Source organism: Myotis nattereri (assembly GCF_964212035.1).
Source record: "Myotis nattereri genome assembly, chromosome: 2".
NCBI lineage: Eukaryota > Metazoa > Chordata > Mammalia > Chiroptera > Vespertilionidae > Myotis > Myotis nattereri.
In genome coordinates, this window is record NC_138076.1 from 121,196,779 (window position 1) to 121,211,813 (window position 15,035).

At 40.1% G+C, this 15,035-nt stretch overlaps 1 protein-coding gene across 3 annotated transcripts in view; it reads right to left on the minus strand.

The window, feature by feature from the left end:
- The window catches only part of WNK1 (WNK lysine deficient protein kinase 1), a 154,167-nt gene that overhangs the window by 94,220 nt on the left and 44,912 nt on the right, over window positions 1–15,035 (minus strand). For all 3 annotated transcript variants that reach the window (XM_081083651.1, XM_081083650.1, XM_081083652.1), the window contains exon 2: window positions 12,275–12,447. In XM_081083651.1, the coding sequence (XP_080939777.1) occupies window positions 12,275–12,447 (173 nt within the window). The remainder of the gene's footprint in view (window positions 1–12,274; window positions 12,448–15,035) is intronic.

A 15,035-nucleotide genomic window follows, 5' to 3' on the forward strand; every position in this document is an offset into this window, starting at 1 on the left:
TGGTTTGGTGGTGGTGAACTCCTTTAGCTTTTCCTTATCTGTGAAGCTCTTTATCTGACCTTTAGTTCTGAATGATAGCTTTGCTGGATAAAGTAATCTTGGTTGTAGGTTCTTGGCATTCATCACTTTGAATATTTCTTGCCACGCCCTTCTGGACTGCAAAGTTTCTGTTGAGAAATCAGCTGACAGTCGTATGGGTATTCCCTTGTAGGTAACTGACTGTCTTACTCTTGCTGCTTTTAGGATTCTCTCTTTGACTTTTGCTCTTGGCATTTTAATTATGATGTGTCTTGGTGTGGTCCTCTTTGGATTCCTTTTGTTTGGGGTTCTCTGCACTTCCTGGACTTGGAAGTCTATTTCTTTCACCAGGTAGGGGAAGTTTTCTGTCATTATTTCTTCAAATAGGTTTTCAATATCTTGCTCTCTCTCATCTTCTGGCACCCCTATAATTCAGATGTTGGTACGCTTGAAGCTGTCCCAGAGGCTCCTTACACTATCTTCATATTTTTGGATTCTTTTTTCATTTTGCTTTTCTGGTTGGGTGTTTTTTGCTTCTTCGTATTTCAAATCTTTGACTTGATTCTTGTGATCCTTTAGTCTGCTGTTGGAACTCTGCATAATATCCTTTATTTCAGTCAGTGTATGCTTAATTTCTAGTTGTTCCTTTATCATAACCTCAAGGGTCTCACTAGATTTCTACAGGGTCTCACTACATTTATCGGCGGTTTCTAGAAAGTTCTTAAAAAACCTTAAAAGTGTGGTTTTGAACTCTATATCCAGTCGTTTGCTTTCCTCCATTTCTGTCATTTGTGACCTGTTTCTTTGTCTCCACATTTTTTTTTGCTTCTCTGTGTTGGTAGAGTGGCTTTCTGTGCTAGGTGTCCTATAGGGCCCAGTGGCTCGGCCTCCCCAATTACCTGAGGTGGACACTCTTGGTGCACCCCTTTGTGGGCTTTGTGCACAGTCTTGTTGTGGTTAAGCCTTGACTGCTGTAGGTATCACTGGGAGGAATTGACCTCCAGGCCAATTGGCTGTGAGAGTCAGCTGTGTCTAAGGTGGGAGAACTTCTGTGCTGAAGACACCCTTCTGGGGCAAGACTTGCTTCAGTGGGACTTTGGTGCTCACTGAGTCTGCCCCCTGAGTGTGTCCCTTATGGATCTGAGGAGTTGTAATTGGATGGTCCCACTCTGACCACTGGGTGCACTGGCTCTTGGATCTAAGGAGGTGCTAATTTAGCCTCTGCCTGAGGCAACCCAGCAGGAGCTATGAATAGATCTGTAGATTCCCCTTCCTTGTTTGGGGTTTGGAGGTGCCCAAATGAGGCCCAGCTGTGAAGCAATGCAAGCTGCTGTGGGGCCTTGGGCCTTCTTTTGGAAGTCCTGGGTCTGTCTGGCCCAGCTGCAGTTTTTTAGGTAATTTTTAGATTGCAAAGGGCCAGGGCATTCATATGCAAAAGCCTCTGCTGCAGCTTGGGTCGGGTGGGGTCTCAGGGAATCAACAGGGCAGAGCAAGCACCTATGGCTGATCCTCAGCCCTGCCCCAAGGGGCCCTGTGTCTTAGTGTCCCAGTAATCGTTGCAAGCACCCCCGAGAGAAAGCTGCCCTTGAGTTCTGAGTTCTGTCCGCTGCCAGACAGTTCAGTCTCTCCCTGTATGAGTCTGGGTCCCCAGAGACTCACCCGGAACTGGAGTTCAGAGCAGTCAGGGGCTAGTGATTCCCTCCCGATTCAAAAAGACAGCCTCGTCCTCAGTTGCCAGCCCTTGCTGCGTGCGCCTCCGTACCTCTGCACTTCCGCACCTCCTCTGAGTCTCAGTGTGTTTTTCTCTTTCCTTCTAGTTGTAGAATTTCCACTCAGCCAGCCTTCCTGTGGTTCTAGATGATGTCCGTTTTGTCTTTTAGTTGTATTTTTGAATTTGTTGTGGGAGGCAGCAATTTCTGGTGTTATCTATGCCGCCATCTTGGTTTTCACCCCAATTGTTTTTTAAATGGCCCAATGGGAGACTTTAAGACCTAGGCGACGTATGAGGAAACAGGTGAACCCATAGTATTCAGCAAATAACGAACTGGAAAAGGGACTGAATAAATAGGCTTTGATAGCTACCCCATGTGTGCCTGTACAACCGGAGGGACAGCTGCTCTCGAGAACAAATTAAAAGTCTCGTTTTTGCCATACTTCTGTCTCCGAGTCCATTATTTGAATTCGGACGGGCGAGCATTTCTCACATAACTCTAAAATTGATATAATCAACTGGAATTTTCCATGTAAACAATTTCATAATCTGCAAACATGGGTAGTTTTATTTATTTTCTTCTAATTTCATGCCTTTTATTAATTTTCCACTGTTTTTATGCTTCATTGCAATGCATGGGTCCTCTAGAACAACACTGAATGTAAACAGGCATCCTTGCTTGTTCCAAATCTCTGTGGTAAAAGATTAAATATGACAGTTTGATATGACTTTAGCTATAGGTTTTTCCACTGATGCTCTTGTGATGAAAAGTTTATAGATCTCTCTTAGCAACTTTCAAATACAATACGGTATTATTATTAACTACTAGAGGTCCGGTGCATGGATTCATGCACCGGTGGGGTCCCTCAGCCTGGCCCGTGCCCTCTCGCAATCCAGGACCCCTCAGAGGATGTAGTAGTGTGCAAAGTAGCAGGCGGCCGGGGAGGAGCCCAAGCCCAGGCTGGGCACTGCTCCCACTCATTCCAGCCCCGCTGCAGCTTGGTAACATTGCTGTGGAGGCAGGAGAGGTTCACACCGCCGCAGCTGCTCACCAGCTGTGAGCTCAGCATCTGGCTCACATCTGTCAGCTGAGTGGCGCTCCCACTGTGAGAGCGTACTGACCACCAGGGGGCAGCTTCAGCGTTGAGTGTCTGCCCCCTGGTGGTCACTGGATGTCATAGCAACCGGTCAAACGGTTGACTGGTTGCTTAGGGCTTTATATATATACTAGAGGCCCGGTGCATGACATTTGTGCACTAGGGGGTGTTGGGGGTTCCTCAGCCCGACCTGCACCCTCTTCAATCTGGGAGCCCTCTCCAACCCGGGAGTTTCTATCTGTCTTTGCAATCATGTGAGTGAATTGTCTGAGAATCCAACTCAGTTTGGCTTGTTGCTCACAGAATAGAGGCATTTTTTTTTCTTTGCTTCATTGGTGGAGATTTCCTGGAAGTTTAGGATATCTTCCCTTTAATTTTTCCTAGACACTCTGATTTTACTTATGTCTCTCACCTTTGCTTTCCCTCCCATCCCCCACCACAACAGTAACTTGCTCCAGGCTCACTTTGCTCTAGTGTCTAGGACAGTGATGGCGAACCTATGACATGCGTGTCAGAGGTGACACACGAACTCATTTTTTTGGTTGATTTTTCTTTGTTAAATGGCATTTAAATATATAAAATGAATATCAAAAATATAAGTCTTTGTTTTACTATGGTAGCAAATATCAAAAAATTTCTATATGTGACACAGCACCAGAGTTAAGTTAGGGTTTTTCAAAATGCTGACACGCCGAGCTCAAAAGGTTCGCCATCACTGGTCTAGGAGATCCGTCTGCAACCAGAACTACGATTCCTGGCATTCCTGGTGCTCCCCGCACTCTGGGTTTCTGCTTCAGGTCCTCGGGCTGCCACCAGAACTACTATTCCCAGAATTCCTGGTGCTCCCTGTGCTTTTGGTTTTCCCTTCCTGCTCTGTCTCCAACCAATGGCCTCCCACTCTGCCAAGTCCTCCAAGCCGCCAGCTCTCCCTCTCTGCTCTCCGTCTGGCAACTTGGGGAGCCAAGTTCCCCAAGCCGCTCCACTCTCTGCCAGCTCTCCTGCTCTGCTCTCTGCCCGGCGCCTGCATATGCAAATTAACCCATCTTTGTCGGTTAATTTGCATGCTCACGTCTGATTGGCTGGTGAGCATAGCGGAGGGATGGTCAATTTACATGTTTCTCTTTTATTATATAGGATAGACTAGAGGCCCGGTGCATGAAATTCGGGGCGGGGAGCCCTCAGCTCGGCCTGCACCCTCTTGCAGTCTGGGACCCCTTGGGGAATGTCCGCCTCCTGGCTTCTGCCCGATACCCTGGTAGTCAAATATCCCTCTCGCAGTCCAGGGCTCTCACAGTCTGGGACCCCTCACTCCTTACCGCCACCTGCAGCAGAGGCAGAAGAGGCTTCCACCACTAACACTGTGCTCGCCAACTCAATCCCGGCTTCTGGCTGAACGGGGATCCCCCTGTGGGAGCGCACTGGCCACCAGGGGGCAGCTCCTGCGTTGAGCATCTGGTCCCTGGTGGTCAGTGCACGTCATAGCAACAAATAGTTCCGCGATTCGGTCGAGTTGCATATTAGGGTTTTATTATATAGGACTAGAGGCCCAATGCACGAAATTCATGCATGGGAGTGTGTGTGTGTGTGTGTGTGTGTGTGGCGGAGGAAGGGGGGGCGGGGGAAAGGGTTCCTCAGCCCGGCCTGTGTCCTCTCACAATCCGGGACAGATGTGAGCCAGATGCCAGTCGGGGGCAGCTCCTGCATTGCGCATCTTCCCCGATGGTCAGTGCACATCATAGCAACTGGTCGTTCTGCCAGTCGGTTGATTTGCATATTAGGGTTTTATTATACAGGACAGTCACCAAGCTATATATGAATTCCCCAGGATTATTTAATTATTATTTTTTAATATTTTTATTGATTTCAGAGAGGAAGGAAAAGGGAGAGATAGAAACATCAGTGATGAGAGAGAATCATTGATTGGCCGCCTCCTGCATGTCCCCCACTGGGAATCGACACACCCACAACCCAGGCATGTGCCCTGACCAGGAATCAAACCGTGACCTCCTGGTTCATAGGTTGACACTCAACCACTGAGCCAAGTCAGCCAGGCAAGATTTATTTATTTTATAACTGGAAGTTTGTATCTTTTTATCAGTGTCACTCATCTCCACCCCTTACCCCATGCTCCCAACAACCCAGCAACCAACAATCTGTTCTCTGTAAGTATGATTTTGTTGTTGGTGGTTTGGACTTTCTTGTTTGTTTGGCTTGGCTGTTTTCTAGATTCCACACATAAGTGAGATCATACTATATTTGTCTTTCTCTGTTTCACTTAGCGTAATGCCAACAAGATCCATCCATGTTGCTGAAAACAAATGGCAAGATTTACTTATTTTTATGGATGAATAGTATTTATCCATTCACTGGACACTTAGGTTGCTTTCATGTGTTGGCAACTAAAAATAATGCTACAATGAACATTGGAGGTAACATATGTCTTTTCAAGTTATTGCTTTCACTTCATTTGGATAAATACTAGAAGTAGAATTGCTGGATCATATGGTGGTTGTAAATTTTTGAGGAACCTCCATACTGTATTCCATAGTGGCTACACCAACATACATTCCCAAAAACAGTGCACAAAGGTTCTTTTTTCTTCACATTGTTGCCAAAACTTGTTATTTCTTATCTTTTTTATAATAGCCATTCTAACAGGTGTGAGGTGGTATTTCATTGTGGTTTTGATTTGTGTTTCCCTAATAACTAAGGGTATGGAACATCACTTCATGTACTACTTGTTGGCCATTTGTATATCTTCTTTGGAGAAATGTCTACTTAAGTCCTTTGCCCATTTTTGAATCATTTATTTTTATGTTATTAAGTTTAGAGAGTTCTCTATATATTCTAGATATTAATCCCTTTTGAGTTACATGATTTGCAAATACTTTCTCCCATTCTGTGATTTGCTTTTTACTGTTGAGAACATATTTTGATAAACAAAAAGTTTATAATTTTCAGGAATTTCACTTTTAAACACACTGGATTTTAAAACAATTGATCTGGCATACATTTCAGGCAATGCTAATAATGAAAGTCACCTCCACTTTTGGTAGATAATATTAAGTTTATTTTTACTGATGAGGATTGTGACCCTAAGGTTACACAGCTAATTTCAAGAGAGAAGGTAAGTGAACTCTTAAGCTTATGCTATTGCTATTGCTTGACTGGTTACTCTATCTCTAATCTGTTATGTATTTACTACCATTAGTCCTTGGCACATAGTAGGCGCTCAATTGTTTTCTGAATTATTCAAAGCACTGTATCTCTGCTAGGTCATAATACATTCCGTGGTTTTCTATCATCCTTAAATTAAATCAGATGCTAATCTTTTGCCCTACATTCAAAACTCTCTACATTTTATCTTTAACATATCTACAGGAGCCTTTTTTTGTCATTATTCCTCTTTATAAACTTTCTGTTTTTAACCAAAAGAGTTAACCTATAGTTAACCTTTTATTTTCTTTTTATACAATTCCCAAAGCACCTTTTAAAAAAATATATACATTTTATTGATTTTAGAGAGGAAAGGAGAAGGAGAGAGAGATAGAAACATCAATGATGAGAGAGAATCATTGATTGGCTGCTTCCTGCACACCCCCTACTGGGGATCGAGCCCACAACCCAGGCATGTGCTCTTGGCCAGAATTGAACCTGGGACCCCTCAGTCTGCAGGCCAACGCTCTATCCATTTAGCCAAACCAGCTAGGGCAGCTTTTTTTTTTTTTTTTACAGAAGAGCTACCTATCCTTTAAAGCAGTGGTTCTCAACCTTCCTAATGCCGCGACCCTTTAATACTGTTGTGGTGACCCCCAATTTCATTGTTACAAATTGAACATAATTAAAGCATAGTGATTAATCACAAAAACAATATGTAATTATATATGTGTTTTCTGATGGTCTTAGGCGACCCCTGTGAAAGGGTCATTCGACTGCCAAAGGGGTCGCGACCCACAGGTTGAGAACCGCTTCTTTAAAACCTAATTTTAATCCTATTAGTTTGACAAAGACATTCAAGACTACCCTAGCCAGTAGGAAGTGACATTGTGTTCTCAATAGCTATTATAATAAAAATTACAGTAACTATTATTCAGCCATAAAAAAAGAATGAAATCTTGCCATTTGCGACAATATGAATGAACCCTGACAACATTACACTAAATGAAATAAGTGAGACAGAGAAAAAAACAAACAACAAAACCCAAGATCATAGATATAAAGAACAAATTGGTGATTGCCAGAGGCACAGGTGGTAGTGGGCAAAAAGGATGAAAGCAGTAAAGGTATGAACTTCCAGTTATAAAATAAATAAGTCATGGGGATATAATATACAATATAGTTAATCATGCTATACTGCTTATTTGAAAGTTGCTAAGAGTGATATTGAAAGTCTTCATCGTAAGAAAAAAATTGTCTTATGTATGGTGACAGATGTTAACTGGATACTGTGGTGATCAATTTGCAATATATACAAATTGTGAATCATTGTATTTTACACCTGAAACTAATTTAATGTTGTATATCAACTATGCCTCATTAAAAAAATACCAAAAATCATTAAAAATTTTATTATTATTATTTTTATATAAAATTAGGAACATTATTAAAACCACCACAACCAAATAAGAAATATGACAATCAGGCATCATCAGTGCAGAAAAGACATAATAATTAATTGATAGATAAATGATGATCTTCCTGATACATTTTTGAGTCCTTAATTACAGTTTGCTCATGCCCAATCACACTGAAGAAAAGCCTAATAGTTGAAAACTTCCAGCCTCATAACCATAGCTCTTAATCAGCTTTTAAGTGCTGAAATAGTTCATACAAACTGATAACCAACTTATGGTTAAATGTGGGATAAAAAATTATGGTACTTATCCCACAGAATTGGAAGACTAAATGCTAAGAACAATGGCTGCCAAATATTTGAGTAGGAAATTTTATTATTTTTATTTTTTAATCCTCACCCAAGGATATGTTTTACTGCTGAGAGAGAAAGAGAGTCAGTTGTCTTCCAAAAGTGCCCCAACCAGGGACCTAACATGCAACCTGTTGGTGTCTGGAATGATGGTCCAACCAACTGAGACACCTGGCCAGGGCAAGTATAGGATATTTTAGTTCAACAAAAAGAGAATATCAATAAAGAGGCAGAAATTATAAAAAGAAACCAAACAAATTCTGGAGCTAAAACACAATAACTGAAATGAAAAATTCACTGAATTCAACAGCAGATTTGAGCAGGCAGAAGATAGAAGCTGCAAATCAAAGTAAGTTGATTGAAATTATCCAGTCTGATGAGCAGAAAGAAAAAAAGAATAAAGAAAAAAATCCACAGAGCTTAAGAGACCTGTGAGATACCAAGTCATATACAAAATGGGAGTCCCAAATAAGAGAGAAAAGGAAGAGAATGAATATTTTATAAAATAATGGCCAAGAACTTTCCAAATTTGATAAAAGACATGAATTTACACACCCAGGAAGCTCAATAAAATCCAAGAGATCCACATGAGACATATTGCATTCAAACTGCTGAAAGCCAAAGATACAGAGAGAATCTTGAAATCACCAAGAGAAGCAACTCCTCATGACCAAATTATACTGTGCAGGAAGAGGAATGGGAGTAACAACTTAATGGGTACCAGGTGCTCTTTTGATGGTGATGAAATGTTCAGGAACTTATTAGATGTGGTGGCCACAAAACAATGCAAATGTACTAAATGCCACTGAATTGTACACTTAAAAAAGGTTGATTTTATGTTAGTAATTTCACTTCAATTTTAAAAAACCTAACTTTATTTGCATCACTTAAACAAAATTTTCTAATCCATATATTCCCATCTTATTTTTCAGGCATGGGTATTTATTTCGATTTAAGTATTTATATATGTGGAACAAAGATAGAAACTTAAAGGATCCAAAATACATGTATTTTGGAAATACATCCCATCCCTTTCACTCCATTTGCATTTCCAAAAACTACCAATGTTCTTCATTGTTCTGTATTCTTACAGTATGAATATAGATTTGCTTTAAATCTATTTGTTTTGGACTATATACACATTCTCAATCTGAGCCATCCTGTTTTCAAATATTGTCTTTCCTCATATATTTTTTTTTATTATAGAGTAAAATTAAATCTAATTCTCACTCTATTTCTCATCTTTTCTCGTATCTTCCACCTTTTTCTGATTTCTTAATATTTACTTTTCTTTTAGCAAACTTCAAGAATTTTTTTCTATGTAATATATATATATGTATATGTTAAGTGACTGTTCAACCGGTACTGACCACCAGGGGGCAGACGCTCAACGCAGGAGTGGAAACACGGAACAGACTGATGAATCTCAGCGGGAAGGGGAGGTAGGGGGGGAGGGGAAGAAATTAACCAAAGATCTTATATGCATACTAGAGGTGGGTCCCTCGGCCTGGCCTGCGGAGATTGGGCCAAATCTATGCACTGGGCATCCAACATCCCCCAAGGGGTCCTGGATTGTGAGAAGGCACAGGCCAGGCTGAGGGACTCCACCAGTGCACAAATCCATGCACCGGGCCTCTAGTATATATATGAAATATTATTGAAAGTATTACATATGTCCCCTTTTTACCCTATTGACACCGTCTAGCCCGTCCCCATCCTCCACCCCCCACCCCAGGCCTTTACCACGTTATTACTGTGTCCATGGGTTATGCATATATGCATACAAGTTCTTTGGTTCATCTCTTCCCACCCACCATCCACTCCCGCCTTCCTGCTGAGAAAAAATATAGAACAATTCACAAATTTGCGTGTCATCCTTGCACAGAGGTCATGCTAATCTTCTCTGTATCGTTTCAATTTTAGTATATGTGCTGCCAAAGCAAGCACCTTCATATTTATTCTTGTCTATTCAATCTAGTCTGCTGTTGAACCTAACCATTAAAATTTTAATGATTTATTCTTATTTCTAGTTCTTTGGATTTTTTCTAATTGTATCTGAACTTTTTTTGACAAAGTTGTATTTCTTCATTATGGTTTCTATTCTTTATTATTTTATATGCTTGTATATACTTTATATATTTACATATATCTTTACTGAAATTTTTAAATAATTACACATTTATTTTATAATCACTTTCAGAGTTGTCTATAGTATCTTTAATTTCTATGGTGCTATTTTCCAGTTGTATCTGATCATCTTTACTGGCTAGTAATTTAATTATGAAGTCACCTTCACTAGAAGAGACTGTTTTGTCCATATGATCAATGAAGTATGAAAATGTTCTGGGAGTTGTCATTGGACTCTGAAACAATTATGAAGTTTATTCCTAATCTTGGGATTCCTGCACCAAGTGGATAGTACAAATTTATATTATATATTATGTAGGCTGAGATTTCCGTTTTTCATAGGAACTTTCCTCCCATCCAAAGTCCTGGGCAGATAGGCAAAATTCCTTAGAATTTTCACTCATTGGGATGCAGAGTTCTCTCTTAAATAGGTAATTCAGTCTTCTGACAGAAGCTAAGTTCCAGTTTTCCTTTCTACTGAGTTCTAAGGCTTAGTCCTAGCATGGACATTAAAATTCTAGTATCCAATCCTCAAATCCCATAAATGGTATGAAATTCCCATAGAATGCCAGTGTATCAGCTCCTGTTTTGGCCTTGAGTTACTTCTCCTTCGCTTTTTATCTCCTTTTATTTATTTATTTTTTTTATCTGAAGCTTGGATGCTTATTGAAAAAGCTTTAAGGACATTCTACACTTTAGTTTGTTGGTACGGGGGAGGCAATCCAACAGGGACTTAGCCCACTATGTTACCCAAAGCCCCTTATTACAGTTTTTAAAACAAGTAAACTGTTGTAGAGTGTACCTGATAAGTCTATTGACAATCCACGAAGTATACAAAACAGTGAAAAGAGTCTCAAGATGCAGATATACACAAAACTACTATCACACAATTCTCCTTAATTCACTCAACTACTTAACAAGTTACAGGCATAGTGCTAGGGACCACAGTGTAGTAGAAACAGACATATGTATACCAAGAAGCCTGGATGACTAGGATAAGGGTGTTGCCATAAATATTACAGAGGTTGAGTAGAAAATAGAATCTGCAGTGGGGGGAAATTTTGTTGGCTTTTCAACATGTTAGTCTTAAGCATCCAAGAGCACACTCAAATGACTACATCCAGGAGATACAAGACTTATGCTTCTAAGACAGGGGTGGGCAAACTTTTTGACTCGAGGGCCACAATGGGTTCTTAAACTGGACCAGAGGGCCGGAACAAAAGCATGGATGGAGTGTTTGTGTGAACTAATATAAATTCAAAGTAAACATCATTACATAAAAGGGTACGGTCATTTTTTTTTTTTTTTTTAGTTTTATTCATTTCAAACGGGCCGGATCCGGCCCGCGGGCCATAGTTTGCCCACGGCTGTTCTAAGATCTTGGATTAATGAGCTCAGTAGTATTAATTAAAGAAAGTAATAAATAATCAATATACACTAGAGAGACAATTTTTTAAAATCCAATTCCTTCACAATAAAAAATTTACACCACATAATTTATACTAATTTCCTCTCTGAGTACAAATAGATACTGAGTACAAAAAAGAGACCTGAGATTCCAGAGGCATACTCCAACTTTTACCTTAAAACTCTTTATAATAGGCAACAGGGAATTTCTGCATTTGACCTATCTGTATTCCTGAAAGAAATAATAGGACTACCTGTTTTGGCTTTTCAATTTCTGATGCTATGGGAAATGAAATTATGTAGTGATAATGTTCAAAATACAGTGTGCATTTGATACAATAGTTGCATAGGTGCAACAAAAACTGCCTAATACTGCTTGATAACATAATAGGTAAAGCTTCTCAGTAAATTTCAACTTCATTTTAACCACTAGAGGGCTCCCTTATCAACACTTGATTTCTGATCCCTTAGCCACTCAAATTTTAGAAACACCAAGTACAATGACTTAAAATAACTGGGTTTATTCTGCAATAGCATCTCTTAAAATACACACACACACACACACACACACACACATATAGTTTTATTGATTTTAGAGAAGAAGGGAGAAGGAAGAAGGAGAGACAGAAGCATCAATGATGAGAGAGAATCACCGATTGGCTGCCTCCTACATACCCCACACTGGGGACTGAGCCTGCAACCCGGGCGTGTGCCATGACCTCCTTAGGTCAACGCTCAACCACCGAGCCATGCTGGCTGGGCAATAACATCTCATTTTAATACTTACCAATAAATAATTATTAAATTACTTTATACACCAGAAGACTCTCTGGACAGAAAAATGTGCTGATGTTGAAGAAACACCATTGTACTAACAGTTGAAGGGACAGTTCCCCCCTAAGGCAACAAAAGTAGGACTGATAAGGCCTAAAATAAGAAAACTCAAGTTTTCTCATAGTTCTTGGTCAGCTTTTATATTGATGGACTTACGTTTTAAGTGTTCCAGATGTCATAAGTTCTGTCACCAAAACAATGCACTTCTTTCCTTTTACTGTGGATTCCCAGGAATCATAGAAGCGAACAATATTGGGATGCTGAAGACCCTTTAACATTTCAGCCTCTTCTTTAAATCTCTGTCTCTCAGACTTTGTTAACTTTCGATCCTACAATCAAAAACGAAAACAGAATGTAGTTTAAAATAATAAAACACCAAATTACAGTTAAATTTAGATGGTAAACATGTACTAAGTTATAATGATCAACAGTGTTAAAATAGGAACACTATAACAAGTTTACTAATAACTAATACTTTCATCAGTCTATCATATGAGTGTGGAAACAGGCTAAAGTATGTTTAAGAAAACTTTGGATTATAAAGTCATACTTAAGATTATTTTAGTATCAGTATTATTAAATATGCCTCAGATACAGTCTCATTTTGTATGTGAGTTAACTTACTACTTCTAAAATAAGTCATCTATTGCTAGAAATGTGCAATTTAACAACAGGAAACAAGTATGGACTTTAGAGGTAGAAAGGTCTAAATATAAATCCTAGTTCTGTCTTTGCTTTGGTTAGAATTCCCTTTATGAATATATACCTTCAACTCACAGGACTGTTATAAGAATTAAATAATTTACTAGGTATGCTTTTATCACATATTTAAAGCATCTGGCACTTCACAGGTTAATTCCTGTCTGAGATAAACTGGGGAAAAGCAGTGAATTTGTTGTTTTCCCTTAACAAGGTCCTATATATACACAAACTCTGAATTTTCCTGCAAATTTAAATTGAAACTATCTTTCTTACATTAATATTCTGTCAAAACAAGTAATACATATTTTAACAAAATATTTTAGGTATATAATAAAGTAATGTGTCCATCATACAGTTAAATAATTAAACATCACAAACATAATTTAAAGCCCTCTGTGCAATTAGGTTGCCCTTCCCATCACAATTCCTTACCCTTGAATAACCACTACCCTGAATTTGAACATACCATTCCTATATGGGTTTTTAGACTTTATTTTTTTTAAAATATATTTTTATTGATTTCAGAGAGGAAGGGAGAGGGAGAGAGAGAACATCAATAATGAGAGAGAATCATTGATCGGCTGCCTCCTGCATGCCCTTTACTGGGGACTGAGCCCGAAACCCAGGTATATGCCCTTGACCGGAATTGAACCCATGACCCTTCAGTCCGTAGGTTGACGCTCTATCCACTGAGCCAAACTGGCTAGGGCTGGGTTTTTACACTTTATATGAAATGTCAAAATTTCATAAAATGATGGTATACAGTATGTTTTTGGAAGTTTGCTTCTTTTTCACTCAATATTGAGATAATCTTTGATGGCATATAAGGAGATATGACAAGATATCTACCTTATTATTATAACTTGTCTCCATTCATTATCACTGCTTTACAGTTATCCTTTGACTATACAGGATGGGGCAACAGTAAGTTTACAGTTGTTAATATGAAAATACAATAATTAATAAATAATACAAGAATAAACTTTTGTGTACTCACAACTGTAAACCTACTTTTGCCACATCCTGTATTACAATTTATAAAATCTCCTATTTTTTTTAAAATATATTTTATTGATTTTTTACAGAGAGGGGGATGTGCCCGCAACCCAGGTACATGCCCTTGACCGGAATCGAACCTGGGACCTTTCAGTCCGCAGGCCGACGCTCTATCCATTGAGCCAAACCGGTTTCAGCTAAAATCTCCTATTAATGAATCTTTAAGTTGTTCCCCATTTTTTGTTACTACTATCTATATATATAAAGAGCCAGGGGCCATCACATCCGAAACAACCGAACGGACGACCGAACAGGCTGAGTGGGACAAAAAGGCCGGCGGGGGGCAATGAGGGGCGACCAAATGACCGAACAGCAGGCTGTGTGGGGTGACCAGGCCGGCAGGGGGGTTAGTGAGGGATGACCAAACGACTGAGCAGCAGGCTGTGTGGGGAGACTAGGCCAGCGGGAGGGGGGGCAGTAGGGGGTGACCAGGCTGGCAGGGGGGGCAGTTGGGGTGACCATGCTGGCGGGGGGGGGGGGAGAGGAGCAGTTAGGGGCGACCAGGCCAGTGGGGCTAGGGCAGCTGGGGGTGACCAGGTTGGGGGGGGGCAGTCAGGGGCAATCAGGTCAGCAGGCTGAGGTGATTAGGGGTGATAAGGCTGGCAGGGGGTCCAGTTAGGGGCAATTAGGCAGGCAGGCGAGCAGTTAAGGAGCCAGCGGTCCTGGATTGTGAGAGGGTGGGTGCAGGCTGGGCTGAGGGGACCCCCGCACCGTGCACAAATTTCATGCACCAGGCCTCTAATACTGTAATAATAGTGTTGTAATGTTAATCTTGGACATACATTTAAGGGTATTAATAGGACACGTGTTCTTTTTTATTTTTTGATTTTAGAGAGGAAGGGAGAGAAAGAGGGAGAGAAACACTGATTTATTGTTCCACTTATTTATACATTCATTGGTTGACTCTTTTAAATGCTCTGATCAGGGACTGGATCTGCAATCTTAGCATATCAGGATGAAACTCTAACCAACTGAACTACCTGGCCAAGGCAGAACACTCAATTCTTAAACTTAGGGTCCACAAAACCCTTTAAGGAAGATTTGTGAATATGTGTGAAAACAAACAAATATTTTTCATTTACCATGAATTGAAATTTAATATCTCCTTGAATTATTAATGTGTACACGTAATAGCATAATAGTAACTGTGATTTTTGTC